General features: G+C 51.4%; 11 protein-coding genes across 11 annotated transcripts; 7 read left to right on the forward strand and 4 right to left on the reverse strand.

Moving 5' to 3' along the window:
• The first annotated feature begins 124 nt into the window (after positions 1-124).
• BDW70DRAFT_107938 (T6SS phospholipase effector Tle1-like catalytic domain-containing protein) lies at positions 125-2,658 on the forward strand. The gene is made up of 2 exons (XM_073734447.1): positions 125-360; positions 419-2,658. The coding sequence occupies exons 1-2, from the start codon at positions 241-243 to the stop codon at positions 2,216-2,218; spliced, it is 1,920 nt and encodes a 639-aa protein (XP_073599055.1). The 5' UTR covers positions 125-240; the 3' UTR covers positions 2,219-2,658.
• Positions 2,659-3,278: 620 nt separating this feature from the next.
• Positions 3,279-4,298, forward strand: BDW70DRAFT_156905 (uncharacterized protein; the record flags this gene model as incomplete). The annotated part of the gene is made up of 1 exon (XM_073740262.1): positions 3,279-4,298. One exon carries the CDS (start codon positions 3,279-3,281, stop codon positions 4,296-4,298), a length of 1,020 nt encoding a protein of 339 aa, XP_073599056.1.
• Positions 4,299-5,372: 1,074 nt separating this feature from the next.
• Positions 5,373-7,280, reverse strand: BDW70DRAFT_147891 (flavin monoamine oxidase family protein; the record flags this gene model as incomplete). The annotated part of the gene is made up of 3 exons (XM_073738792.1): positions 5,373-6,550; positions 6,614-7,002; positions 7,144-7,280. 3 exons carry the CDS (start codon positions 7,278-7,280, stop codon positions 5,373-5,375), a joined length of 1,704 nt encoding a protein of 567 aa, XP_073599057.1.
• Positions 7,281-8,089: 809 nt separating this feature from the next.
• On the reverse strand, positions 8,090-9,736 carry BDW70DRAFT_156907 (uncharacterized protein; the record flags this gene model as incomplete). The annotated part of the gene is made up of 10 exons (XM_073740263.1): positions 8,090-8,290; positions 8,360-8,429; positions 8,486-8,634; positions 8,694-8,717; positions 8,778-8,818; positions 8,989-9,085; positions 9,154-9,239; positions 9,292-9,395; positions 9,445-9,569; positions 9,635-9,736. 10 exons carry the CDS (start codon positions 9,734-9,736, stop codon positions 8,090-8,092), a joined length of 999 nt encoding a protein of 332 aa, XP_073599058.1.
• Positions 9,737-10,310: 574 nt separating this feature from the next.
• BDW70DRAFT_156908 (uncharacterized protein) lies at positions 10,311-11,781 on the forward strand (the record flags this gene model as incomplete). Its single annotated transcript, XM_073740264.1, has 7 exons — positions 10,311-10,443; positions 10,516-10,613; positions 10,989-11,090; positions 11,156-11,271; positions 11,307-11,423; positions 11,488-11,588; positions 11,657-11,781. 7 exons carry the CDS (start codon positions 10,311-10,313, stop codon positions 11,779-11,781), a joined length of 792 nt encoding a protein of 263 aa, XP_073599059.1.
• A 1,509-nt stretch (positions 11,782-13,290) lies between these two features.
• On the forward strand, positions 13,291-14,402 carry BDW70DRAFT_107976 (dynactin subunit 5). Its single transcript, XM_073734448.1, has 2 exons — positions 13,291-13,405; positions 13,614-14,402. Exons 1-2 carry the CDS (start codon positions 13,367-13,369, stop codon positions 14,193-14,195), a joined length of 621 nt encoding a protein of 206 aa, XP_073599060.1. The 5' UTR covers positions 13,291-13,366; the 3' UTR covers positions 14,196-14,402.
• On the reverse strand, positions 14,126-16,722 carry ccg9 (putative trehalose synthase (Ccg-9)). The gene is made up of 5 exons (XM_073735655.1): positions 16,524-16,722; positions 16,061-16,473; positions 15,737-16,012; positions 15,116-15,690; positions 14,126-15,069 (listed from the first exon to the last, which is right to left on the reverse strand). Exons 1-5 carry the CDS (start codon positions 16,626-16,628, stop codon positions 14,354-14,356), a joined length of 2,085 nt encoding a protein of 694 aa, XP_073599061.1. The 5' UTR covers positions 16,629-16,722; the 3' UTR covers positions 14,126-14,353.
• An 826-nt stretch (positions 16,723-17,548) lies between these two features.
• On the forward strand, positions 17,549-18,518 carry BDW70DRAFT_107981 (ADP-ribosylation factor family protein). The gene is made up of 5 exons (XM_073734450.1): positions 17,549-17,733; positions 17,791-17,949; positions 18,002-18,148; positions 18,200-18,312; positions 18,364-18,518. Exons 1-5 carry the CDS (start codon positions 17,640-17,642, stop codon positions 18,406-18,408), a joined length of 558 nt encoding a protein of 185 aa, XP_073599062.1. The 5' UTR covers positions 17,549-17,639; the 3' UTR covers positions 18,409-18,518.
• A 1,085-nt stretch (positions 18,519-19,603) lies between these two features.
• BDW70DRAFT_129683 (cobalamin-independent methionine synthase II family protein) lies at positions 19,604-21,184 on the forward strand. Its single transcript, XM_073735656.1, has 4 exons — positions 19,604-19,657; positions 19,720-19,942; positions 20,025-20,441; positions 20,490-21,184. The coding sequence occupies exons 2-4, from the start codon at positions 19,729-19,731 to the stop codon at positions 21,059-21,061; spliced, it is 1,203 nt and encodes a 400-aa protein (XP_073599063.1). The 5' UTR covers positions 19,604-19,657; positions 19,720-19,728; the 3' UTR covers positions 21,062-21,184.
• Positions 21,185-21,399: 215 nt separating this feature from the next.
• BDW70DRAFT_108047 (uncharacterized protein) lies at positions 21,400-21,774 on the reverse strand. The gene has a single exon (XM_073734452.1). The coding sequence runs from the start codon at positions 21,722-21,724 to the stop codon at positions 21,440-21,442; it is 285 nt and encodes a 94-aa protein (XP_073599064.1). The 5' UTR covers positions 21,725-21,774; the 3' UTR covers positions 21,400-21,439.
• A 2,342-nt stretch (positions 21,775-24,116) lies between these two features.
• Positions 24,117-25,724, forward strand: BDW70DRAFT_129686 (uncharacterized protein). The gene is made up of 2 exons (XM_073735657.1): positions 24,117-24,566; positions 24,667-25,724. Exons 1-2 carry the CDS (start codon positions 24,372-24,374, stop codon positions 25,555-25,557), a joined length of 1,086 nt encoding a protein of 361 aa, XP_073599065.1. The 5' UTR covers positions 24,117-24,371; the 3' UTR covers positions 25,558-25,724.
• Positions 25,725-26,409: the final 685 nt, after the last annotated feature.

Consider the following 26,409-nt stretch of genomic DNA (forward strand, 5'->3'; position numbering starts at 1 on the left):
GTCCTTGAATTGAGAGAGTCCGTCAAGTTCTAGCGAGACGTCCTCGTGCATTTGCCGCCATCTGGCCCCATAAGGAGAGTGTTCCAACGCTCGATACAAAAGTATTCCACCCGTCCCAAGGCCAACATACATTTCTTGGCTCCTTGCGTCTCGACCCATCTGTTAAACTTTCTTATCACTTTCGCACTTCAAAGCGACACCGAAGTGACATCTTCCCAAATCCAGTAGCATTTACCAGTTATGGAGGCCGTACCGGTTGGGCCAGCCCGGCCCGTCAAGCAGTTCGTGCTCTGCTTTGATGGCACAGGCAACAAGTTCGCGGGCGACGAGTCGGACAGCAACGTGCTGAAGATCTTTCGAGTAAGTCTACAAAGACCACTTTGAGTGCTGGCGTATTGACTGTCGTTTCCGAATCAAGATGCTGGACCGCAGTCAGCCTCATCAGTTCCATTATTACCAACCAGGCATTGGGACATATGTGACAACCAATACGCTTTCCCACACCAGCCGCTTCCAGCGCATAAAATCTGCATATCAGAAGGCCAAGGACTCGGCAATCGGATCCTCCTTCGATGAGCATGTCATGGGCGGGTATAAGTTCCTTATGAGGTTCTACAACCCCGGTGATGAGATTTACTTCATCGGCTTCAGTCGAGGAGCTTACATCGCGCGCTTTCTGGCAGAGATGCTTGACTATATAGGCTTGCTCGAAGCAGGTAATGAAGAACTAACCCGCTTCGCTTGGAAGACCTTCGCGAAATGGCAGCAACGAGGCGGCGACAGTGAGGAAGACAGAGCAGAGAAGCAGAAGCTCTTCCGCTACATGAAAGCATTCCGCGAGACTTTCAGCCGACCGATCACAAGGATCAAGTTTATGGGTCTGTTTGACACGGTCAATAGCGTTCCGAGATTTGAGTCTGCTTGGATGCAACGCAGCAAGTTCCCGTACACAGCACGAAGCTCGGCCAGAGTGATTCGACATGCTGTGGGAATTGATGAGCGCCGAGCCAAATTTCGGCAGGATCTGATCTCTGAAGTCAAACCAAAGAAGAGGACTCACCACCGTCACCGCCATCTGCGAGAGCATCTGCATCGTACACTTAGCCGCGAGTCCGAGGCAGACAAGCAGCACGACAATAACGTGCCCGAGATCGTCCTGAACGATAATCAGGACGCCAATGGCAAGGTCAATGGGACCAGTGACACCGGCTCCGTATATCGAGGCGCGCACGCGTCCCACGAAAGCCTTCACTCGGGAAACCGGTACCGTGCAACCTCCCCCTCGCCCAACAGGCGGAAGCCTAGCCTTGCGGTTCCGGTGGCCAACGGATCGACGGATGACCTCAACTCAGTGCGAAGTGGGATCAGTTGCCACTCCGCGATCTCCCTCCAAGTGCCGCTGGAAGGCCGGGTGGCCGAGGACGAGGACGACCAGGAGCAGGACATCCAAGAGGTTTGGTTCCCCGGCGGACATGCAGATATCGGCGGAGGCTGGACGCTCGGCAAAGGCGAAAGCTGGGCATTGAGCCACGCGCCATTAGTATGGATGGTCCAGGCTGCGCGAGATGCAGGGCTCGAATTCGACCCCGGGAAGATGAAGCAATTCGAGTGTCTGGAGGAGTTTGAGGGAGAATACAGCCCTATCCGGGAAGATATAAAATGGCAAAAGAGCTGGTGCGAAGACCCCGCTCACGACCATGATCACAACCAAGGCGGGAAGGAAAAGGAAGGGGAGGGTGGTACGCACACGGCCGCGAACGGGGACTGGACGCAGCCGTCCAGCTCCAGCCAGAGATTCAGGGCCGCCCTGTACGCCTCCAGCACGGAGGGTCTCCTGCACGACTGCCTGTCGTTCAACAGCGGCCTATCTCCTCTTTCCGTGCTCACCTGGCGGCTGATGGAGTATCTGCCCTTCCGCCGCATGGACCTGCAGGAGGACGGATCGTGGGAACCGATCCGCTGGCCACTGCCGTGCGGCGAAGTTCGCGACATCCCGAACGATGCGCAGATCCATGTGTCTGCAATCCGCCGCATGAAAAAGGACCCGAACTACCGCCCGGGCAATCTGATCCTCGGAGGTGGAGGACGTGGGGTGCGCCGCGCTCCAGAGGAGTATGGGATCGGGGAGTGGGTAGTCAAAGCCCATGAAGGAGATCCGGTGCGTGAGATCTATGTGCGCAAGAGCGTAGCCAAAATGTGCAGAGACGATCACAACTGATATGGTTTTAATTCTGCTTCTGATATCTGACTTTGGATTGTGTGTTTCATATGTTGCTGGTTTTGATGAGCCATATTCGCTATACCTGTTCCGATACCTATGTAGAACGTTCTCGTAACTCAATTCGATTGCAATCATATACCAAAGTACAAAGCAAAAAAATAAAAATAAAAATGTGAGAGAGAGAGAAATCGCTCAAAGATGCGCTCTGCTCAATAGATGGCCTCCTTTAGAGGCCAGAGGCAGCAGTCCTAGAGATGGCCGTCCTGCCGTAATGCATGCATACAAATGGGTCCATAGAAGTGTCACTCATGTAAGTCATCGACCGATGTGGGACCAGGGCTGCACCTATGTTTTTTGAATGCTTTTCTCTTGCTGCTTACCAGCTGAAGCTGACTGCTGTCTTGAATTTTGATTTTCACAATAATAAGAGATTTGGAACAAGAGATTGACGGAGGGGGGAGATCAGGATGGCCTAGCAAGCACCGGTGGTTTCGGAGTGTGGTCACTTCCCTCTTCTGGGGCGGTTCGTCGGCTTCTTTCGCCTGTGACTTTTTCAGTCTTGACTAACTCTTTTGACTTCACCACTTCTCAACTGCAGGTGTTCCCCTTTCCACGCCCACGCCATTCTTGCTTCTTCGCTTCCTCCACCCTTTACCGAACCCTTGCCTCTCGCTGGGCACCCCGACGGAAGGGGAAGTCGTCTGTCCCTCAGGAGGTAAAAGGGCTTTTTTCATCCCTCTTCCGCCTTGACCACATTTTGGGCCGCGACCTGGAGACTGGGACGCTAACTCTCCCCTTGTGTTCGGCTCGATCGTTTCAGGGAGACCTTTCCTTCTTTTCAGTCCCCTTTCCCGTTACACCCGCGATGCTGTTGGCATAAACCTCATCTCTAGGTTCTCTTCCGGACAGAACAACAAGAGAACGAGAAAGCGAAGCGAAAAGCGAAAAGCGAAAAGCGAAAGCGAGAAGCGAGAAGCGAGACGTGTAAAGCGAGAGTGAGAAGCGAGACGTGAGAAGCGAGGGAGAAGTGTGAGTGAGTGCAAGTGAGTGTGTGACCATGGAAGCGTCTCGCACGCGCCCCGGGGGTCTCATGCTGCCTAGTCCCCTGGATTCGGTCGAGTCACTTGCCTCCTCCAGCTCCAATACCAGCTCACGATCCAGCCTCTCTGACTCGCCGGGGGGCGTCAACAACGGGGAGCCAGAGCCAGAGCGCTCGGGAAACGTCATGATAACACTTTCGCTCACCCCCAATCCACCTCGTTCGACACCGAATCGCCAGCCGTTTCCTCGTTCGCACATTCGGTCGCGGTCACTCGCGGACGACCCCGGTAGCCCTGTCATGATCCGCGCGCACTCGTCGCCTGGTCTGGACTCGAGAGGGAGGTATATCTTTGTGAACGGTCGCGGGTCGCCCGCAAACATGGCGGAGAATACACCCAAGCGGTATCTACCTCTACAGCTACCGACCGCGGATTCGTTCGAGCCGAGGATGCTACACCGCAAGAACATCTCCGAGACGATATCAGAACACGCGGAACTGGATATTTCAGGGTCATCATCTGCTGCGAATACAGACTTCTACTTGTCCTCGCCCGTCTTGTCACATTCTACGCCGCGGATCGGTCGCCGTCGGCCTTCGTCGCCGCTACACGTCCCTCAGACCCCGTCGATCCAGGTCGCGGGCAGCCCGCTGTCCTCCGCGAGCTCGTCTCCTGTCATTCTCAGCTCCCGCTTCAACGAGTCCTTCCCGAGCTACTCGGTCTCCTCTGCCTCTTCGATGCCCTCGACTCCAACGAGCCTCCGGTCCCGCAGCCCGAGTATATCCTCACTCGAGACGATCCCGGACATACCTGATGCTGAAGCGGCAGCCATTGAAGCAGACCGCATAGCCGCTCTCAAAGCCGCCGCCGACAGGGCAGACGATGCGGACGCCAGCAGCGCCAGTCGCCGGCGTGGCATATCGGATATGTCCGGTCCATCTTCTTTCGCAAACACGCGCTCGGGTCGGAAACGGTGGAGTGTATGCGGAGCAGAGCGTCGGCAGGATCTAGATCTTGAGACTATATGGGAAGATTGAACTATCCACCATCCGCAGTTCTTTCTGTACAGGAGATTGGCTGGACACGCCCTCTCCCGCCCCCTCGCCGCGTCACTTGGGATCATCCTCTCCATTTGCACGTGCACCCGTGCACCTCATCAACCCCAGCCTCGGAAATCACGCAGGCCGTCGATTTCAATATCCAATTTTCAGCCTATTCCAGTCCGCTTTATTCTTTTTCTTTCGCTTTCTCTTTTAAGGCGTCGGCTCTCATCTCAAATTGGTCTTTTGGTCTTTCGGTCTTTTTGTCGGAGTTCTGTCAGTTCAGTCGGCGCTTCCTTGTTTTGTCCTAACTCTTTTGGCGCTTGGTTTTCGTTCACTTTCTCGTTCCGCTCTACGAACCGCAAGTTATCGGCCTTAATTATTTTCTTACAGTCAATTAAGATTCCCCACAGCGCCTCTCGACTTCGATCCTCGTCCGCTTCGTTACGGGTCTGGCCTTCTTATTTGGGTCTGGGTTGGGTCCGGTCTGGATTGGGCTGGCGGCGTGCTTTCGTTTGCTTGTTTGGATTTCCTATATTCTGCTTCGCTGGGTTGCTACCTGCTGCTTGTTTGCTTTATTGCGTTCATGAGCCGCTGCATCCTGCATAGATACATTTCAAGTAGAGGATATGTATCTTATTCGAGAAACAGAGACGGGGGGCGAGAAAGGGGATGCGTCCCTGTTGTGTACATATCATCAGCCTCCGATGAGATTTGGGAGCTTAAGGGTAGTCACTCGGTGTATAGTGATATGAGAACATATACAATTGCTCTGCTTTACTACCTTTACATAGACCTATTTATGGACAAGGACACTCTGAGACAGCGGGAAAGAAGCATAGGAAGTGGTTACTAGCAAGACTGTACCTGGCCATGCAGGTGTATAAAAAACTCCTGTCCATCCTATCCTATCCTATCCTATTCAGCACATACCTGTGACCCACGTATACTGCCGGGTACCACACTGCCTAACTTGAAAGACGCCAGGCTCAAATTCATCAATCACCTGCAGCCCGAACAAGACCTCTCTAGATCTGCCTTCTGTTCTCCTAAACGATACTCTAATCGAAGCTACGAAAGCAAAGCATCCCTCCCTCCCCCTTCCCCTCCATTCCTAACCCCTGTGGCACTCCCAGTCCCGTTCCCACTCCCACCCCCAACTCGAAACCCACTTCCCCCCTTTCCATTTGCCCCTTCACTGAAGACACGCGCACTCCCATTTCCATTCCCACTCGGCAGGCTATCATCCCGCTCAACACCCATTCCCACACGACCTAGCCGATAAAGCGCGCAGATCTGACCAGCCGCTCGCTCTCCACTCCAAAGCGCGCCCGTCGTTGTACCCAGCGCCACAAACGGCGCCGTGTGCTCACCGGCAAACCATACACCGCGGTCGAGGCCCATTCCCGCACGGAGGGTTTCAATATCTTTATTCCCGTCGACGAGGCCGACTTGAAAGTTTGAGTAGCTGCCATGGCCTGCGTTCGGGTCTGATTGCCAGGTTGTGGCGAGGATGGAGGTTGGTGTGCATGCTTTTGTGTTGGGAATGTAATTTGGGAGTAGGGAATAGAAGGGTGCGAAGAGGGTGTTTAAAAAAGTGTATTGTTTTGAGGAGGGGGCGTGGGTATTTGAATCGGTCATTTCTGTGGTTGTGGATGAGAGCGAGGTGAGCTTGTCGACTATGTATGTGGCGCAAGGGCCGTATGTGTAGAAGAGGAGAGTCGGGTGGGCGGTATCTTTCGGCAGCGCCGCGAGGGAGAAGCATTCTTGGTCCCAGGGAACCTCTTCGGGATGATCTGTATGGTATAACGGATTGAGGAACTGCGCAAAGCTCAATTTGGTGTTTGTCCCGTTCGCAGCCGCCGCACTGGTTGTGGGGAGGGCAACAGTGTTGCCCGTGGTCTCAGTGTGCCAGAAAGCCTCTGGAAACGTGATATACACCTTTTCCAGCCGGCCGTAGGAAATAGCGTCGATGGCGCTGCTAAGACGTGGCGGGAGCTCGGGGGTAAAGGCTTCTTTATTGCGTTTGAGCCAGCCTAGAGGGCAAGTGACCACGACTTCGTCGAAAGCGTGACGCTCGCCGGCCTGCGTGGTGACAGTAACCTCGCGGCGGGTGCTTGTGCCTTGGATGATTGGTTTTGAGTGGATGTTGACGATAGGCTGGTTGAGGTGGATGTCGGCGTGTTGTAAGGCAGTGCTGGAGACTTGGGCCAAGATGTCCTTGTATGTTGATGCGACGAAATAGTTGCCTAGGTCACCGGTTAGCATGGAGAGCGGTTGCCGGTAGGTGGGATGGCAAAGTCGTCACATACTCCCATCTATAGATTCCTCCAGGCTGAAAAACTTTAGACTCTGCCTTTCAATAGCGTCTCCAATGTAGCAACCCCAGAGCCTTGCAGCGTCAATACACAAGCGCTTTTCGTCTTCAGTCAGGCTCGTCTCCTGGAGCCTCTCGCGGATGAAATCGAGCAAGCTCTTCTCAGCCGGAATGTCGGCTTCATGGTTGTTGCTATACGTGAACGCTTCGTCGATGATGGTCCACAAGGCCTCCGAGATCTTCATAGCAAGCCGCTCATCCAGGGTCTTCCCATCGGACCTAAACACGAGCTGAGATCCTTCGAAATCATGCAGCGTCGTCCGCATTGCTCGCGCGATATCGAGGACAGGATTCGCCCCGGCGCCGTGAATCCAATTCGGGCCCCTTCAGCGGTCAACTTTTGTCCTTGGGCTTAGCAGCTAGGCGAGGAAGATGCATACATATCTACGAGGTGGTCGCCGACTGTACATTGATGGACCTAGTGCACGGATCAATCACGAGCTCGCCATCAAGGCTTGGGAGTACCTGGAGCATACCCTCCCTCCGACTCTATCGCGCGCTTCGAAGACGGTTACCTGCGCGCCATTCTGGATTAGGATATCGGCGCATCGTAGGCCTGCGAAGCCAGCACCGATGATGGCCACATTGGGACGTCGGCTCATTGCGACGGGCTGCAGGGGGAGATCTGCTCTAGCAAGACGCTGCGGTTCTAAAACAGAGCTTTGCACAGCACGTTGAGTGGGTAGTCGTCCCTGTCAGCACTCTGATTAGCGGCTGGACCGAGAACTTCGGCGAATGCCAGATTGGTAGGAGCCGGCTGATGGTTGAGATCCAGTCTACTGAGAAGTAAGCAGCAGCACAATAGACTCTGGCACAGCTGTCTATAGGAATCAAGAACCATCCGAAGCCTTTAACTTGACGGTCGTCCTCTTACTGTATCAGGACCCGCAGTTGTCATCGGTCAAGCGAACCGACGCCGAAAAAAAATGCCAAATGCAACCTAGCAACACCGGTACTTGAACGCAGATCAAACCAAGCTTACCAGGGGTGAGACACTCCTATATCTCCAGATCGAGCGTGGAATCCAGCCGAGCATATACGGTGGGGTCGCGGTGATGAAAGAGCGACGACTGTCTGACTATCGCTGTCGCTTCCGCTGGAACGGCTGATATCCCAGTCAGGAAGTCCCCGCTCCAGCCGCACGTGCGGTCGCGCTCTGTCCGTTGCTGACGCTTGGCAGGGTTGGTCAAATTAATTTATTCTCGAGATGAACCGATCGTTATCGGTGTTAGGCAATATGAGACGAGAGGTGAGATGAAAATTGGCGGGGACGCTTATTTACCGGCGCTGATGTCTTGGTGCTGAAAATATATATATCGGTTCACTATCTACCTCCCTGATTCTAGCCGCCACAGAGATTTATGTAGCACACAGTATATTATCTCTCGACTATTACCATTTGCTAGACTTACTAGAAAGCCAAAAACTCGAAGATCCTGGCCATGATCGTATCCTTCACCGTCAACGGCGCAGCCTCCCACTCATGCCGATAATACTCCGTCAACGCATTGAAGAATTCCAGCCCAGAAACCAGGTCGACATCCTCGCTCTTATGGAACGGCGTGCGCTTGAGAACCTTCCGTCCGATGCCGATAACACTGGCGAGAGCGATCTACGCGCGTATTGGTACGGGCCAGTGGTATTGATACGCAAAAGGCAGTGGATACAAATCATCACCTACAATTCCGTAGTTGAAGATAAAAGTCGATACCTCCCAGTTGCCTTTGATAAAGACCGCATACCCTTGGAGCCTTTAATGATTTAGCAGAATTTCACCACGAGTAGTGGCGCAAGTTGGAGGACTAACCAGAGGAAGGAAAACGCCCAGAAGAACGCCCAGTAGCCGGCGTAGGGTTGGAACCTAGAGACGCTGGGCAGAAAGCTTTTCTTGTCGATACCTTGAGCCTTGATGGCCGCATTGAATCGGATCCATGTAAAGAGATGACGGTCCAGTTGCTGTAGGCATTGGATTAGATTGTCGAATGTCCTATGTAGGCAAAGGGAAGGGAACGTACAACATGGTAGCAGCAGTACAAAAGCTGTGCAAGCAGGAAGTGTCAGCGAGCACCAAAACTGACAGAAAAAATTTAGAAAAGTACTGAATCAAGAATCCAGTTCAGGACTTTGGCACTACTAGAGCCTAAAGCAAGATAAGCGAGCCAGAGTTAACAGTTAGCTCGGGTTAAATCAGAGGGGGGACTGGAATGCTTACATTCAGCTTCTCCAAAGAGATCGGCTCGGTATACGTTGATTACAGAAGTAGGGAAACTGGTGATTGTTAGTCTGTTAATCTCCAGGCATGAAACATACTCGAGATGACAATCGCAGGCGATTGATTATAGCCCCAGTATTGAACAAGGGTGTTGATTACTGTGGCCTCGAAGATGACATAGGACGTTTGCGCAAACTGCAGATAGCCATTAGCCGGCGGTCATGATAAATGACCAGTACACTAACAAAGTGGTTTCATCCTACTGCAACCCCGAGAGCAGGATCAGCCATCCGACCTGCTAATGGAATAAAGGCCCCATCGAGTGGAAGCAGAGTGACGATCTCCGTCTCTAGGAGGTTTCAGCACGCAGTCAGTCCTGGGGTAGACGCGCAACGACATACGGCACTGTGCAACAGAGAGGACAACAGATGCCCAGAATATAAACGCCAGGAATAGGCACAGGGGACCAGACATTACACCAGATCCAATGCCCGCGAAGAGAGCGCTGCAGATTGTCAGTGCTATCTGGCTAACGCGGCTAATATGTAACGCACGCTCCAATGGACCCAGCCATAGCCGTAAGCTGAATCTGCCTTGGGCTTATACGACGAAGGTTTACGGCTTGTTCTATGGCCGCGCTCAGCTCGGTCTCGTCCGACTTGAAGGGTGCTCGGCGCTTCTAGGCTCCTGTAGTTGCGACAGGTCAGTCAGGTAACTCGCAGAGTCAGACGGTTCGTAGCAGACCAGAGCCACCTCTCCGATATCCACAAACTCTGCCTTCGACATCGGACTGTCCTTTTTGGACGGAGATTGAATGCCACTAATGGTAGTGGCGGGAGTCTCCATGGCGGCTGTTGGAGGCAGAGGGGATGAAAGGAGCATTGGGCGCGTTTATATGCCACAACCGAGCAGTCGAATATGTCAGGAAGGTCAAACCAGTGAAAAACCAAAGAAAAGCAAGCAGTATCTAGCGCGAAGAGTGTTAATGAGTTGACTTGGTGCTATCGTTCGCTTGATAGTCCTTGCAGCAAGAATCGATCAAACCCGGCCCGGTCAAGACACCGAGGGAATCAACAACGACAGACTCGAAGCCCAGATGGGTCGCAGTTGGAAGTGGCTGTGAGCACTGTCCTTTATGGTGATTCTGATAGGAGAGGTGGCCGGAGAATGTCCACAGACGGCGAGTATTGAGACACCAGAGCCGGAATGCGCTACTTGGGTCCACTCTGGAGAAAAGAATGACAAGGGTACTGTACTCCAAGCGTGGAGTCCCCTAATATCTCCTCATATCTTCGCATATACCGGGCTGGTACAGTTGGCTGGGTAGGAAGTCAGCGACCCACGAGCGGACCTATGTTGCTTTACAATCAGACGCAGTTATAACTCAGCTCAGGTCCCATCTCCTCTACTCAACCTCACCATGGCCCCTTCCCTCGTCACTATCGATTCCTCGCAGCCCCTCGAGGAGATTTACAAGCCTATCGAAAGAGATGGCGGCGTCATCGTTTCCAACTCTCTTTCGTCGGAGCTGTTGAAGAAGTGCATGGAAGCAAGTGAGTGCAGGAAATTTCACTCCGTGTTGACACCAAAAAAATAGATAACAGTGGTAAGTCAAACCCGTTTAGTTGAGCCATTCTTCAAAGGCCGCAAGATCTATGGCTCCAATGCAACGCACGAAGAACTTGGCCCTAATTTCTTTCCAGAGGGCTCTCAGCGCGTCTATGTACGTTCTTCTCGCTATCCATAGCGCAACATGAAGCTCAAAGCTCGCGAGCCCTACTCTTCAAAATCCCAGACCAGCTCGTCAAGATCATGCGTCTGCCTGTCTGGCAGGGAATCATGGGCCGATTCTTGAAGTGAGGCCCTCCTCCCTCCCTTAGCCAGCCTGTTGACCATTAGTAACGCGCAACCACAGTGACGAATTCGCCTCCTGCACCGGAGAGAAAATTGTTCCCCAAAAGAGCGGCTACATGCTCGCGTCAACCGCAGCACTTCTTCTGGTTCCTGGAGCCAAGCCCCACGTTGCATAGGGTAAACCACTGCGCCCCCTCCCTTATGATTCGTAGTTCGTGAAAGAGTCTAATAGGTACGTTCCCAGGACCAAATCGCCTACCAAGTCCGACCCGACCCCAACAATCCCTTCTTCACTCCAATGGTAGGCTGCCGGATCGCAGGCTCAAAGACTGCATACAAGAATGGGGTACGCTCGTTCCACTTTCAGGTGTAGTGATCGGAGTTCAATAATAACTAAGACTGCTTCCACAGGCTACGGCCGTGATTCCCGGCAGCCACCTTTGGGGCCCTGATCGCATGCCCAAACTCGAAGAATGCACATACGCCGAAATGGATCCTGGCTCTGCGCTTTTCACGCTGGGATGTAAGTGTCTATCTCCCTCTCCACTCTTGCGCGGTGCAGTGCGCTAATGATTGACTTGCGGTTCTGCGCCTATGTCGCAACCTACCACGGCGCCGGCGAGAACAAATGCAAGGTCACGGATCCTTTGGCTCTCCGCACTCTCTTTGACGTCTTCGGGTAAGTTTGTTCTCCTATCATGCCTGAATGGGGCTAACCTCCTAACCTCCCTCTGTTTATGCAGTCAACGGGACTACTTCCGCCAAGACCAAGAAGAGGTCCTCTCCACGCCAATTGAGACCGTCCGGCAGCTACCAGAGGATATTCTCAAGCTAGCCGGCTACTGTAAGTTATACCCAATTGTCCTTGCTGGAGGACAAGCTCTAGGCTGAGCTAACGGAAGGCCTAAACAGACAAGGCTGTCGGGGGCGTTGGATACTTAGAAGACCACCAGAGCCCGCATGAATTCCTGCACAGTGATGATTTTGGGGCAGGGAAGTTTGGTGCGGCAAATCTGGTTGTTTTAAGTAGCGTATAGTATGGTATTCAATCGGCTTTACCGTCTTTAACGTACATATTACTGAGCTCAAATTGATTTTAATATCAAAATCTCGCTCTAGAGAACCCTTCTCCATGTGCTCGCCCTGGGCATGCTAGTCGGGCTCAGTCGTCATTGGCGTAAGTTAGGGTTAGGCAAAATAGATACGGGGACTCGGTGCGGTGTCGGATGGTAACCACTGGCCGGGAAATCCCCGGATTCTAGGCTGACAAGGATATTTGGAGTCAGACGGAAGGAAGGTCCATCCGCCCACGAGCGCACCATCTAACTCGTGAATGGCACTTCCACTGGCGTCCCTATGCACGATCAACTCCTAGTCTCATTGAAACTGGCCAGGGCTAGACACATGGGTGATGTGAGAGGCCGAATCGAGTCCTGCAACCTGACCGAGTTGGAGAACCCAGGATACTTGGTTTTTGACAACGACAGGGATGCTGTTTAGATGATAGATAGAGAAAGTTGGGAAGGTCCAACCGTTACAGTGCATCCTCCAATTCGTGGGATATCGTTAGCTCCAACTTATTACCCTAAGTTAGGCCCGGACGTACGATGGTAAATGGCTGGCCGACGCTATCAACTTATCAGATCTACTCTATGAATCAGAGAGCCGTCTATTGGTGATAGATGGCAGTAGGCTTACGAGGCGTAGAAAATATCCTTTTCTTAACTGATATGGAAATGTCATGTGACGTTCATTTTGTACACCAGGTGTACACCAGGTGTACACGATGAGCCCCCTTTGGCTGGCTTACGCCACGTGATATAAGCGGCCAATCTATGACCCCTGATCTGACTCCTCTATGTATTGATCAAGAGAGATTGAAGAAGAGGATATCTATCATCATCGAGATAGAGAATCAATCGTCATATGGCGCCCAATCCTTAGTAGGCTACGTTTGTGTAGTTGATACAAGCTTCCTTCTGCCCTTTCCCCATTGAGCATCCACAACATTAACTATACGTCGTATAGCGCATATCATCAACCGCCATTTCTCTGGATACTGTTCACATGCGCGACCTAAGGCTGTATACAGAGTTTCCCTTGCTAATTTAGGCGATTATATACTTCTTGAATAATCCAATTAAATGCATTGAGTCCACATTCTGGAGCCATAAATCAGATCATATATGCTATGGTTGTGCATATTACAAGGTAATATATAGCTCGGACAGCGTACTTGGACTGGATTGTGGAGGGACATAGTAACTTCTTCTTTGAATTTATATTCAGACTAGGCCCGTAAACAAAGAATACATGAGGTATGGCTTACACTACAAGGAGCTTACACTACAAGGAGCACTCTGCGGCAGCTATGGTTATCTCTATAGTTCTGGCACCTGCCTGTTATAGGCTAGATACCTTTAGGTTTAGCGTGCCCCACACTTCCCAAACCTAAATTGACTGTAAGTGTACTGCGGCTTCACCGCCTTGGAGCTTCCATCTTTCTGTTATGCTCTCTGTGCCAGCAGCGAGCAGGACGCTTGAATCCGAAACTTACCCATACGTTTGTAACCACACGCAAAGCATCTGGGACCTCTTTATCTCAGTACGCAATCTTTCAAAATGCCACCTAAAGCACCCAAAGGCGAATACATCGAAACGGTGCGTTCCTCTTCCTCTCCCTCTGCTTCCCCTCACAACCCATCCGCAGAGCTGCGTCTAGCGCAAGCATTCGTCTGGCTTTCTGAGACCACTTTTCCTATGCTAGCGCCTGGATATAACTCTACATTCTCGCAAGAGAATGATTCCCCTTTTTCCAATCAAACAAATTAGGCACACAATCATAAAGACAATGGCTAACACCCTCAAGGAAACCGGCAACAAAGTGTCTCGCCGGTCCCAGATCCATGGAACACACCACATCTCGCTCGGCGGGAAATCGATCATTATGGCCGACGCCGTCGTTCGCGGTGACCTTTTCCGCTCCTCATCCTCACAGTCGCAATCGCAGTCGCAGTCGCAGTCGCAATCTGTTAGCGGTACCGGTAGCGGTACCGGCAACAACAACATCGCCATCAGCATCGGCCGATACACGTTCATCTCACGGAGCGCAATCCTCCGCCCGCCCTCTCGTCTCTCGCGTGGCGTCCACACGTACACAACGCTGCATATCGGATCTCATGTTTTTGTAGGGGAGCGGAGTATCGTTGAGGCCGCGAAGGTGGAAGATAATGTGACGATTGGGAAGGATTGCGTGATTGGGTCGATGGCGATTCTGAAGGAAAGGTGTCAGGTACTAGACGGGTGCGTTGTGCCGGGGGGCATGGTGGTGCCGAGTCATTGTGTGGTTGGGGGACAGCCGGCACGGATTGTGGGGGATACGCCAATTGCGTATGGGGTTGAGGGGCTGGAGGGTGGATTGAGTCGGGAGAGGTATCGAAGTATCCGATAGGTACTACTTGTAGTCGGCTTCGGTTGGGTGGAGTTTGGGTTACTGGTTTTAGTTATTATACCCCCTTTGTTCACGGATAGCTGGTCTATCGCTCAAAGATAGTTGAGATGTATCTCAGGCGCTAATATTTACAAAAAGCTTCTCTGGGAGAATAAATGCTAGCCCATCTTGTGCACTTCAAGCTCCCGCTTCAGCCGGTCCTCACCCTCCTGGTACGGGATACCTGCATCTTCGCGCGCCATATCATTGAGCCAGCGCTCGTTCGGCTTGATTACTTCCCCCTTTGAGAGCTTCGAAGCAAGATACAACCAGTTCAGCGAGTTACCTACCGTGCTCACCTCGTCACACACATGGGCCAGCGCGAACTCATGCATCTTCTTCCATAGCGCGTCGTCGGTACACAGGTCGAAAAGATGCTTGGCGACAGCATCCGTATCGCCGACATCTACCAAGAAGCCGTTACCCTTGTCGACTATCTGCAGCGGGATACCGCCGGCCCTGGTGGCAATAACCGGCCGACCCTTATGAATAGCTTCAGAAACCTTGACTTCAAACCCCTCGCGGGTGGAGAGCTGGAGAGCAACTTTGGCTTTGGACATGAGCGCGTTGAGGACTTGGTCAGATGGGCCAAGGCGGACGACACAGATCTGGTCGGCTAGGTCGGGAATAGAGTCCTCAATATATCTGACGGCCAGGTCGTAAATGATTGAGCCATCCGGGTCATCGACGGAGCCGTGGCCACAGATCAGGAGCTTGGGGATGGGCTTATCTGGGCAATAGTCCTGCATACGCTGGTGGAATTTCTCGTATGACTCGATAACGTGTGGGATGCCTTTGGATGGGTCGAAGCGTGCAATCTGAACAATGTACTCGTCTTCTATCGTTAGTGTAAATTTCCTCAAGGTTACCTGTGAACTCACCTGCAGGATGGTCGATGACAGGCATTCCTGAGTTTCGCACCCACGAGTTGAAGATTCGTCCGTAATAGGCGATATCTTCGTTTCTCATATTCTTGTTCAGTCCGTCCAGCCAGTCCGTCGACGCGGGCATGTAGCCCACCTTTTCACGGGGAACAATCTTTGGTACGAAAGATTTAACAGGATGGCTGACGAATATGTCGGCCTTCTGGATATCCCTCCACATGGCGCCCCAGCACTCTGCTTGTGGACTTCCATCCTGGTCGACCAGGTCACTTCGGATCTGTATATGGCTACGGAACACAACCGGCCTCTCTGGGGCTTTCTGTTTGGCTAAAGGAATCAACGCAGGCATTTGCGGGTCGTCGATGACAATAACGTCTGCGCCACCTTCCGAAGGATGCTCGAGCGGACCTCCAGGCCGCAACCAGTATCTGTCCGCATTCTCTTGCATCCAGTTGGTAACCTGCTCCCAGTTTTCGTCGGTAAGACGCTCCTCGGGCGCAGAGACACCTTGTAGGATGTTGTGATTCGTCTTGGTGATACGGAAGACACCTGGTCGTGGTTTCGGCACATACCTAGACCGGTCAGAGCAGAAGTGCAGCGGCATCTCAGGAAACTTACCATTTCATGTCAGTCCCTATGGAATGGGCAAACCTCACCATAGCGTGTCTCATAAGGGCAACCCCTCCGCCTTGCGGAGTGGCGCTGAAGAAAGCCAACTTAACCTTTCGGTTCCTGAGGTCGTCGGCATAGTGTTCGATGGCTTTCCACGTATTGGAAGTCACAGAATTTTTGTAGTTATTTTTGTTGGTCAACTGCACATGAAAAGCCGTGTCAACCTGCACGAGACCGGAAAGGCCGACTTGTAGCAAGGGAATTCCCTCTGGACCAAACAATCTATACTTGGTCAGTACTTAACGATCACATTTGGTAAGTCGGACAAACCGAACGCATTTCCTAGCCATGGACTCTGCTTGTTCGTCCAGCGTCCTGAGTTCCCAGTCTGCGGACTGCTGAAAGCCATAATGTAGATCTTCACCGCTAATATCGGTCCTGCTGTTGTCTGACAGGACCAAGGGGATGATATCGAGCTCTAACCATAGGCGGGAGCAGATCGTGGGACATGCGTGCGCCAGTTGTTTTGGAATAGCCAATCCTATCATCTTTTCTAGATGTGTATCGCACCACTTATATAAGTGGCCCATCATGTGGTCCCCGATCTTTGAATCCAAGTCATCGCTCTCGCTGAAGGGCAGTTCCTCTTGCGCAAAATCCACCAGGTAAGTTGCATCACGGATGGCGACAGCGAATATCACTTTATCCTTCTCGAACACCGTTGATAAACCGCCATACAAATTCTACACGAGTCAGGACTTTCATCAACATGGGAAAATAGGCATATGCGTACTCCCGTCGTTGCTGCGCCCCAAGAATAGGGAGAAAGCTCCGTCGATAAGCGGCGCTTCTGTTGAAGCGAGGCTCGACGTGATGGTGAAGCACCGCCGCCAGGCATGTCGAACAGGTTGTCTATGTTCTATCAGATTCTGGAAGATGAATGAGGTTGGAAAAAGTGTGTGCAAAGATATAGCAAGGTACACACCTCGGAGCCGCGGAAGCATGGTGTGACCTCATCAGATGCCATAACATGACGTAGGACTGAGTAAGCAGCAGTCGCATTGGCTACTTGGTTGCATACGAACGGATACAAGCCCAGGGTACGCAGTAGAACTGCGCATTAGGAGTGACATTCACATCTGAAGTACACCATGGAATGAAGATCGAGATAACACTGTTGCAAAATAAGCCCAGCACAGGTCTAAGCACGGGTCCAATCTGCACAAGTCGGAAAAGCACAGAAGGCTTTCGATGCATCCAAAGCATTATGAATTCCAGTGGTTGCTGTCGTGGCATAATAGAAGCACGTCCACACGATCAATCTAAGCAGCTATAAAAACGTCTTGTAGTCAATAAGAACACTGAAGCATGTGTGGCATGCGGAGATGAAACAGACCAACTCTTGGCGGCTCGTGGGCGCGCTGAGTCAGCATCGCCAGCCCCTTTTACGGAGTTGGTCTCGAGACACTCGCCAGGACAAGGAGTGTGGATCTAGCTCAACCCCGAATTTATTCAATGTCTTTCAGCTTCAATCAACATCTTTGTCGCGAAATCTACTAATATTTCTTCTGCATCGTCTGGCTTTGCGATTGCGCTATCCACACTTTATTCTGTGTTGCTCTCTCTAGAAGCAAAGTAGTGAGTTTATTCCCACTGCTGCCCATAGCCCAAGGCCCCGTCGTCCCCTGCACCCTGCGCATGAAATGACAAGGACCACGTTCGCTGATTCGAACTCGACTAAACAGGCCCCTTGCTTCGAATTGATTTCCCGGGCCCTCTTCTCCCTTACCTACACTACGCTCATTGCTTTCCTCGTTGCTGTCGATACAAACATCGAGTCGCAATTTACACCCTCAACCCCTAATCACTGGTCTACGATCTCCCCCGCAGTCGCGCAATATCCGTTAAGATGGGTGGCTCAGTGTCGAAGATTATGGGCAAAATTTTTGGAACAAAGGAGATGCGGATTCTCATGCTGGGTTTGGATGCTGCTGGAAAGACGAGTACGTTGCCGATTCATGTTCCCTTGGACTCTGGCGAGCGTTTACTGACTTGCATAGCAATTTTGTACAAACTCAAACTCACCAACCAGGATGTCACCACAATTCCCACAGTCGGCTTCAACGTCGAGAGCGTCACCTATAAGAATGTGAAATTTAACGTGTGGGATGTGGGTGGTCAGGACAAGATCCGTCCTCTCTGGAGACACTACTACTCTGGTATAGCTGGCCATATTGCACTTGGTTATATCCGCTAACAATGCAACTACAGGCACCCAGGGTTTGATCTTCGTGGTGGATTCCAGCGACACGGCTAGAATGGACGAAGCCCGCTCAGAACTTCACAAGATCATCAACGACCGCGAAATGAAAGACGCACTCCTACTGGTGTTCGCAAACAAGCAAGATGTTCCCGGACGTACGTCACCCTCCAGATACAGACCAGCAGTTCGACGCTAACACATAATAGACTTGAGTCCGGACGAGGTCATTAGCGCGCTCAAATTACACAGCCTCAAGGATAAGACCTGGTACGTTGCGCCTAGCGTTGCTACCGAGGGAACTGGTATCTTCGAGGGATTGGTAAGCCTCCTTATCCTCGATCAGCTTCACTTGCCGACTAACCCCCTCTAGGCATGGCTTTCAAACAACGTCAAGGTCCAACAACCCCAAAAATAAGCCGCCGCCCCCCGATCTTTCGCCCATCACGAAGGTGTATTGTCACCGTCACGGCCCTCATGTACAACAATGCCCTTTCCTTTCCTACCTTGTCGCATCGATCTATACCATTATTGTCCATTTGTTGAATGTCCGTTTTGATGACAGAAGACGCAGCCTTGGAACCTTTTATCTATTTTGCTTGCATTCGCCCTCGCTCATGTTTGTGTCTTCTCATTCTTATGATATCCCACAGTTCTTGGGTTTCGTTAATACCCCTTCTAATTCCTTCGCTTTCATCTTTGCTTGGCTCGTTTTCGTGTCTTGTAGGTAGAAAGAGAGAGCATTAATAGATGGTTGACCGTACACATTTCCGTCTGACGCGATCCGTCCCTTCATAGCTTTGCTACTGCGTAAAGGCTGTCTAGATTGGTACTTAACCGGTGCGATTCTGTCATGTAATGCCGTGGAGCAGAAGCATGAAATAGCTTCAGTAATAACTCTCAAGTTTTGTCCAGTTATGGGCCTTGTGGAATGTTTTGAAATGCAATAAAGACAACATGCCGACGGAGCTGGGCAGAATTTATGATCCTCTACGCCTTATATCTGAGCGTCGGGAAACCCCCAAGCAGGGAAATGAGGTCGGCGTTCGCTCAATGCTGGCTTGTCATATGGATATAATTTTTAAATAGAAGGGGTAAAAAAAAATTCCTAGTGTTAGATGACATTATAAAATCCCTCGACGCATCCCAGACAGGCATACTTTATATTTGTATCATTGATGGAACATCTTTAATTCAAGAATGTGAGAATGCCTTAAGCTACCCGCATGGGGTTCGCAAAGCCCCACATTCTGCATCTTTTCTCTGAACTCTTTAACTTCTGCTTCAACTTCAGCCTAGTATCAGCATAGTCCTCGACTGCTCTCGGTAACGCACAGTCAATGATGTTGCGTAGTTCCTAACATCACTGCCACGCTCAAGCCAGCCAAGGCTGTCAGGCGTCCTATTCGAATGGCAACCCCTCCGACTATAACGGATGAATGTGGAGAGAGGCGATGGTGGGGCATCGCTGAATTTGGTACGATTCTCAACGCAGGTTCGTAGGCGTCGGAGCTGAACCGCACTCTCTGCTGGAGACTCGAAGAAGGACTCGCTTGCGGTTTCGGCAGTTGCTCCATCATGGCTCGACTAATTCTTGCCCCTCACTCTTTCTCCCTGGTCTCTTTTCGAAATACCCTCCTCTCCCTGCTGACTAGCACATTCACCTGGTGAGTCCCCCTGTACCTCGCACTCAGTCAAAGCAGTCTCTGACAGAATCATTGTATCACAGAACTTCACCATGTCTCTCCACCGCTGCCCCCCTTTCCGCGTCGAGCACCTTGGCTCCCTCCTGCGTACCAAGGAGCTTCTTGACGTCAAGACCGCCTATGAGAACGGTAAAGCCACCAAGGAACAGCTCGAGGCTGTCGAGAAGAAGGATATCAAGGATGTTGTCGAGCTCCAGAAGAAGTTGCGGTACTCTGCGCTATCTGACGGAGAGTACTGCCGACACAGTAAGTTGAGGGGAAAAACCGACGAAGCCCGCTTTGCCCGTTTTATAAGTGCCGTGGCTAATGGGAACCTTGTGGACTACAGTGTTCTGGGGCTCTTTCTTCCCCGGCCTTGAGGGCTTCGAGGAAGTCTCCGACCCCAGCCCCGAGGTCTTCCGCCCGTATGCCCCCGACGTCGCCGCTTTCCTTGAGGCAGGCCACAAGCCCGGTGAGAGCGTCTTCTGTACCGGCAAGATCAAGCACGTTGGCAGCACATACGTCGACCAGTTCAAGTATCTCGCTTCACTCGTTGGCCCCGAGGAGGTCAAGAACCTGAAGCTCACCCTCGCTGCCCCCAACTGGTACCACCTCCGTTACCGTGAAGGTTACGCCTACCCTAAGGAAGTGTACGCCAATGTCGACGAGTACTTTGCCGATATCGCCAAGGCGTACCAGGACGAGCTGAAGATCCTGTACGATGCTGGCTGCCGTAACGTGCAGTTTGACGACCCCAACCTCGTCTGTACGTCTCTTGCCAGTAGAACACCCTACAAATGCTAACAAGCAGTAGATTTCTGCTCCGAGAAGATGCTCCAGGGCTGGAAGGAAGACCCCCTGAACACTCTCAGCGCCGACGAGACTTTTGAGAAGTACATCAAGCTCTACAACGACTGTCTCGCCACCCGCCCCAAGGATTTCCATGTCGGTGTCCACCTCTGCCGCGGCAACTTCGTCGGCTCACGCCACTTCTCGGAGGGCGGCTACGACCGCATCGCGACCAAGCTCTTCAAGGAACTCAACGTCGACACGTACTACCTTGAGTACGACACCCCCCGCGCCGGTGGGTTCGAGCCCCTCAAGGAGGTTCCCCGCCACAAGTCCGTCATTCTGGGTGTTGTCACCTCCAAGTTCCCCCAGCTCGAGGACAAGGAGGAGATGAAGAAGCGCGTCTACGACGCTGCCAAGTTCATTGCCGAGGGTAACGGCATCACTCTCGAGCAGGCGCTTGATCAGGTTGGTGTCAGTCCGCAGTGTGGTTTCGCCTCTCACCGCGAGGGTAACGCCATTGATCGCGAGGGCATGATCAAGAAGCTGGAGCTTGTCCGGGCTATTGCCGACGACATCTGGCCTGGCCAGCTGTAATTTTCTTTCTTCTCTGTTTTTAATCATGACTACATCTTACGGGAGCATTTAACATGGCATGTTTATGGGTATATGAACAAATTAGCTGTATATAGTCTAGTTACGGGGCCTTGCGAGTTCAACCAAGCGGGGATCATGAATGATAAAAGTGACGCATATTTATCGAGTTTCTAGTGATTGTTTCCGGTTCAATTGCCTATCCATTGCAAGAGCCCGAACCTCTGAGCTGGTGAGACTCGGATAACTGAGAAGCTGGCATAACATTCAAACCAGCGGCAGCAGCCCACGTGCTAAGTATAGGGCTGAGAAATGGGGATTGGCTTGGCATTGTTAGGACGGGTTGCTTGAGTATAGGGGAACTGGCATATTTGCTCCCGGTCACCTCAGGAGTTGTAGAATGCTAGCAGTAACCGAAATGTTCATTTGGATCCATGATTTCGACAAAACCCATGGTTCATCAAGGGCATAACTGAGGGGCTCAAGCGTCTCACATGGTGCGGCGCTTCTATGTAGCCCCCGGCTACGTCTATTGTTAATGACTTCAGTCTTCATCCACAAGTGGATCTTTATGAGGACCTGCCCTGGCTGTGCAGTTGGTGTAGGGACATCTGCTAGGGAGAGGACAGAAGGGTCTCCGAATTCCGTGACGAGGATTGCTTCCATTTTAGGCCTTTACTCTCTGCTTATCCTCTAATCAAGACACCAGAGAGCCGGGGAATGTTAATGGTCTCGTGGGGAAGTGAGTCTTTATCCTCAGAGAGCAGTGCAGCTCTGCTTATTGGAATGGTGGGTTGAGCTTGGGTGGCAGGCTGACTGACGGCGACGTTATGGTGGCTACTTTTGGATTAGCTACATGGATGGCCGGGGTAACATGCATGATACCCGGATTTTCTGGACTCCATTTTTGGTTAGTGCTAGGGTTGACCTATCAAAGAACTTCCGCTATCGTCTGACAAGCATGCGGCCAGGTTCGCACAGAACCCGTGGTATGGAAAGCCAACTGGAGGTAAGTTTAGATGAGTGCGCTTGACCGCAGATTTCTAGAAGACACCAAGGCGTTCATCAAACAATATTGCTCACCATTCACGGCGAAGCCCTGGTTTGTTGACTATTATGTTGTTTCTTCGGTCTTACCGAAGTAATATACAAGACTTCGCACTCAAGAAGCAGCCCTAGATATAAAGTCTGGATCCATGGTTCATTCCTGATAACCTACCGTGTCCCAGTGCGACCTCTTAGCTATCTATCTAAACGCCCAACGACCTAGATACGATTCCCATATAACAGCCGATATGGCATTCAGAGCACACTTCCATTGCCAGTCTGACTTCCTGAACGAGACTGACGCTAGAGCCTTATTGCTGGTGGGCGCGCATGGATGTAGATACCGTACCAGTTGCATTACTGCGCTTAACTGGGCTACTGCAATATCTACCGAACAGTTCTCTCTAGAGGTCTACGTAGACTCGTCGACTCTGCTCTCGCTGCACATCGCTAATACATCCCCAAGCCTTCAGCACTCCTCTCGCCCGTAACGACTCTTAACCAGCCCTCTCAACTCCTAACCTTCCTTTTCCTTCTTTTTCATCGTCTACTTCTTCAATCCTCCTTACTTTCTTCCCGTTCCGTAACCATAACAAGGTCTACTCTTGAAACTACAGACTTTTCAGCTGCAAATCACATTGTTCCAGCAGAGCTGGCTTCTATTCCTGGCGGCATACACATGATTTTCGCATATGCTCTGGCCAAGGCCGCGGCGAGATAATAATGTCTTGTGGTTCGGCGTAATCCTGACTTATCGGTGTACCTAGGTCGAATCCATACTTGGCTGTGCTTCTGGTTAGAATTGTTTATAGAAGTTTCATCAGTGCACTTAAGTCGGTGGGGAAAGGTCAATAGTTGCTGGCTGCCGGTGAAAAAGAACACATTCCGTGGCACGAGTAGGTATTTAGGCTAGCGTTAATCATTTATGTTGAAGTTGCACTAAGTGAGGAGGGAAATACTTTACCATGTGCTCTAGGGTAGTTCTGTCTATACAAAATTAGTAATATCAATATTTTTCTTTTCCCACTACAAGCGACATAGACATTGTACGTACTGTGGTCTGCAGAGTCCAGTTGTTCCACACTGAAGGCATGCTTACATCTACGCATCCTCATGATTATGCCGCAACAATCCTGACCAGGTTTAGCCGAAAGAATACTGCCAGCGACGCATATCATCGGCAGTTGTGGGAGAACCGGGGTGGCTCGAGCAGCAGAATAACTTGGCCCCTTAGCTAATAGAGCTGGTAGAGCTGAAAGGATCATTCGTTAGAGGTGGCCGCGCGTGTGAGACATCTCTAAAGAACTGCTCCCTTAGATTCCCTTTATCTGATTGGAGCGGTGCGACCTGTTGACAAGCTGAGGTCTAGCAAATCTAGGCAGCTGTCTGTCTCCACTTGGATCCGACCACCAAGTTCTTCAGTAAAGGATAGTTAGGCCGTTCATGCTATGGGAAAGAGTTGGTGGCTTCAACTGCTCGAGTCGGTTAAACAGTAGCATGGCGCTGCAGTATATGCACGCCAGTAAAACAGGGACCTATCTAGCATGTTGGTTGAACCCTGTCGACGTAAACAGAAAAAGACAGACAAGAGCCAGAACCAATACAAAAGTGAAATCCTCTGGTGAAGCCGCGATGTAGCACAGCCCCAGCCAAGCTTCATACTCGAGGTATCGAACCATGCCCGAAGCGGCCATTAGCGGGTTTTACCGCTGAACCCTCAAAGAACCACCCTTCAAAGACGAATTTAGGCTATGTAAGCAGCGAGGCTTGCAGTAGTAAGCTTCTTCACCGCAGGATCCAGCCATTCAAGCCTCTACAAAACAAGCCAGGCAAAAACAGGCGCAAGATGGCCGCGTCATCCTGTTCTATTCCTTCAGAGCGGGACCCTGTACGATGAAGGGTCCTAGGCAGAAGCATTAGGGTTGAAACAGAGCGAATTATTCTGAGTAGTAAGTGGTAAAGACTTACTCGGGTGGAATCGAGTTGGTGCCCGTGGGCCACAGGAACAATGCTAAAGTGACCCTGGTAGACAGCCGTGACGGCGAGTGTCCTAGAATAACCACCCATACAAAGAGCCTAGAGTCGTAGTAGTGTAGTATGGTGGGATGTGCTAGGACTGGACAGCTTCTGTTTCTTCTTTTCTCGTCTCTTTCTTGTTATATGAGGTTGTAGACGCTTATGGTATCACTTAAGTGTCGGTGCTGCCGCCGCTGTCGTCTTTCTGACATCCGCTCTTGCTTCACATCTATCTGCCGCAAAAATCATCATGCTGCTATGCCTTTTATCTGTATCTGCTCTTCTCTTAAGAGGGCTTGCAGTCTCAGCCGAGAATATAGACTTCCAGCCTCATCCTGTACCACCCTTTCCAGCCAACGGGTCATATACTGCCAACCTGGAGTCTTCAAAGTGTGCCTTTTCCCCCGGCGATTGTATCAACGGGTCGGGGTATTCCTCTACCCTGGTGAGCCTGCTACCTACCTGCCTGTCTGCCTTCTTCGATATGCTGCCATGTGCCATCATCGATTGAAACTGCTGAAAACTCACTAACAACCAGGTCACAGACCATCAGATTCACCCTAAGCAATGGCTCCCTGCTCGCCAACAACGTTAGCATCTTCCCTCCTTCTCTACCCACGCAATTTCAAGCCGAGAGACACTGGGCCCTAGAGTCGAGACCTGGATCTGGCAGCGAAATCGTGACGGTGGCATATAAGACAGACGCACAGTCTATCCCGCCGTCGCAGCGGCTCAATACCATTCCTGACCGCGGCCGAAGCAAATTCTACCGCCTCAAGCTTAGCCTTTTCGATTTGCAAGGTCGACCTGCCACTACAAGACCTGTATCTGTGGGTCTCGTTCGTACTCAAGCTCGCCCTGGAAATGAAAGCGGGATCGAGGTCGAGACTGGTTCCGGGAGTGGAACGCTCCAGGTGGTCCAGATCGAAGAGACCGTCCATCGCGTATACCACCATCACCTCCATACAACTCAGAATCGCAACCCAGATGGTACATGGAGCTGGTGGCGAATGAAAAGTTGGAAGTCGTACTTTATTTCACACAATCGCGAGGTTTCCATGGCGGAGGCAGCAGCGGAGGCAGAGACAGCACCGCCTCCACTGCCTCATCCTGATACTACATCTGGAATGACAGGTAAATCAAAGGGACTGACCACCTGGATCGGCAACCGGCATTCCTGGCATCTTTCGAAGCTGGTCCTCATTCCCGGGTTCTTGGAGCTAGCCATTGCGGTTCTCTGTTCTGTGGTTGGGTATCTCTTGGGAATTGCTATTGTTGCGGTGTACGAGTACTTCTTCGAGAGTGACGCGGCTTGTTCTAAGAGGCCCGATCTTGAAAGACCTCTGGGGAACGATGTTCTCTTCGACTCTGATACCGAGAAGCGCAGGCTTATGACCATGTCCAGTGACTCAAGCGAGTCTGAGGCATATATATAGATGCCAAGTTCAGACGAGCTAGTAGTATACGTTTCAATACGTATACGTATACCGTTGTCGGTCCCATAGATATTGTTCGATGTTGTTCAATTATGTTGCGTAACACTCGCCTAGCTTCTAGGTATAGCCCTAACGAGCCCCTCACACTTGACAGCACTGCTGTCACTTGGCGTAGCTATCCATGTACCTACCTACTATAAGTAGTAAGCATTTCCTCTCCTCGAAATTGAGTAAGAGTCCATACGTAAAATAAGCCGAGTACGGAGTATTGATTGCGGTTATGGCTCGTTTCTGGTATAGATCGTCCATTACCGCTAAGCCGGATAGGGCTAGCTCAATCCCTATTAATGGAGATAACGCTGTTGACGTCAAGTCTCCGTCACTCTGCCGTAAAGTATAATCCTAGTAGCAATAATAAATAATGCCGTTCACGGAATAACGCGTCAACAGACTTATCCTGACATCAAGCATTTCATAAGTTAGATGTTGTGAGAACCAGGGCGGATGGGCTGGTTCATGAAGACAAGGCTCGAGTCGGACGTTCCTGGGAAGCCGGGAAGCCAGGAAACCGATCAGCGACGCAGTGGCTGATTGATCGATCTTGGACGGTAGATCACGGAAGACATGGATTAAACTCTTTGAGGCTTTGCGGATTGAGAACAGTGTCGGACCCGAATAGAACCTTATTGGGTAATGAATGTGTGGAAAGGATGGGCGTTTTTCAGGGCCATTCCGGTTAGGGTTTCTTGTAGTGGGCACTGGGCGATAAAGTTGGTGTAGAGCTTCATGCCCGCAAGCTTGTCGGAGACAAGTGTCTATCATCATCCTTAGATATGAATGGCAATGAATGTC

This window comes from Aspergillus foveolatus (assembly GCF_047715535.1).
Source record: "Aspergillus foveolatus strain CBS 279.81 unplaced genomic scaffold BDW70scaffold_7, whole genome shotgun sequence".
Taxonomy (NCBI): Eukaryota; Fungi; Ascomycota; class Eurotiomycetes; order Eurotiales; family Aspergillaceae; genus Aspergillus; species Aspergillus foveolatus.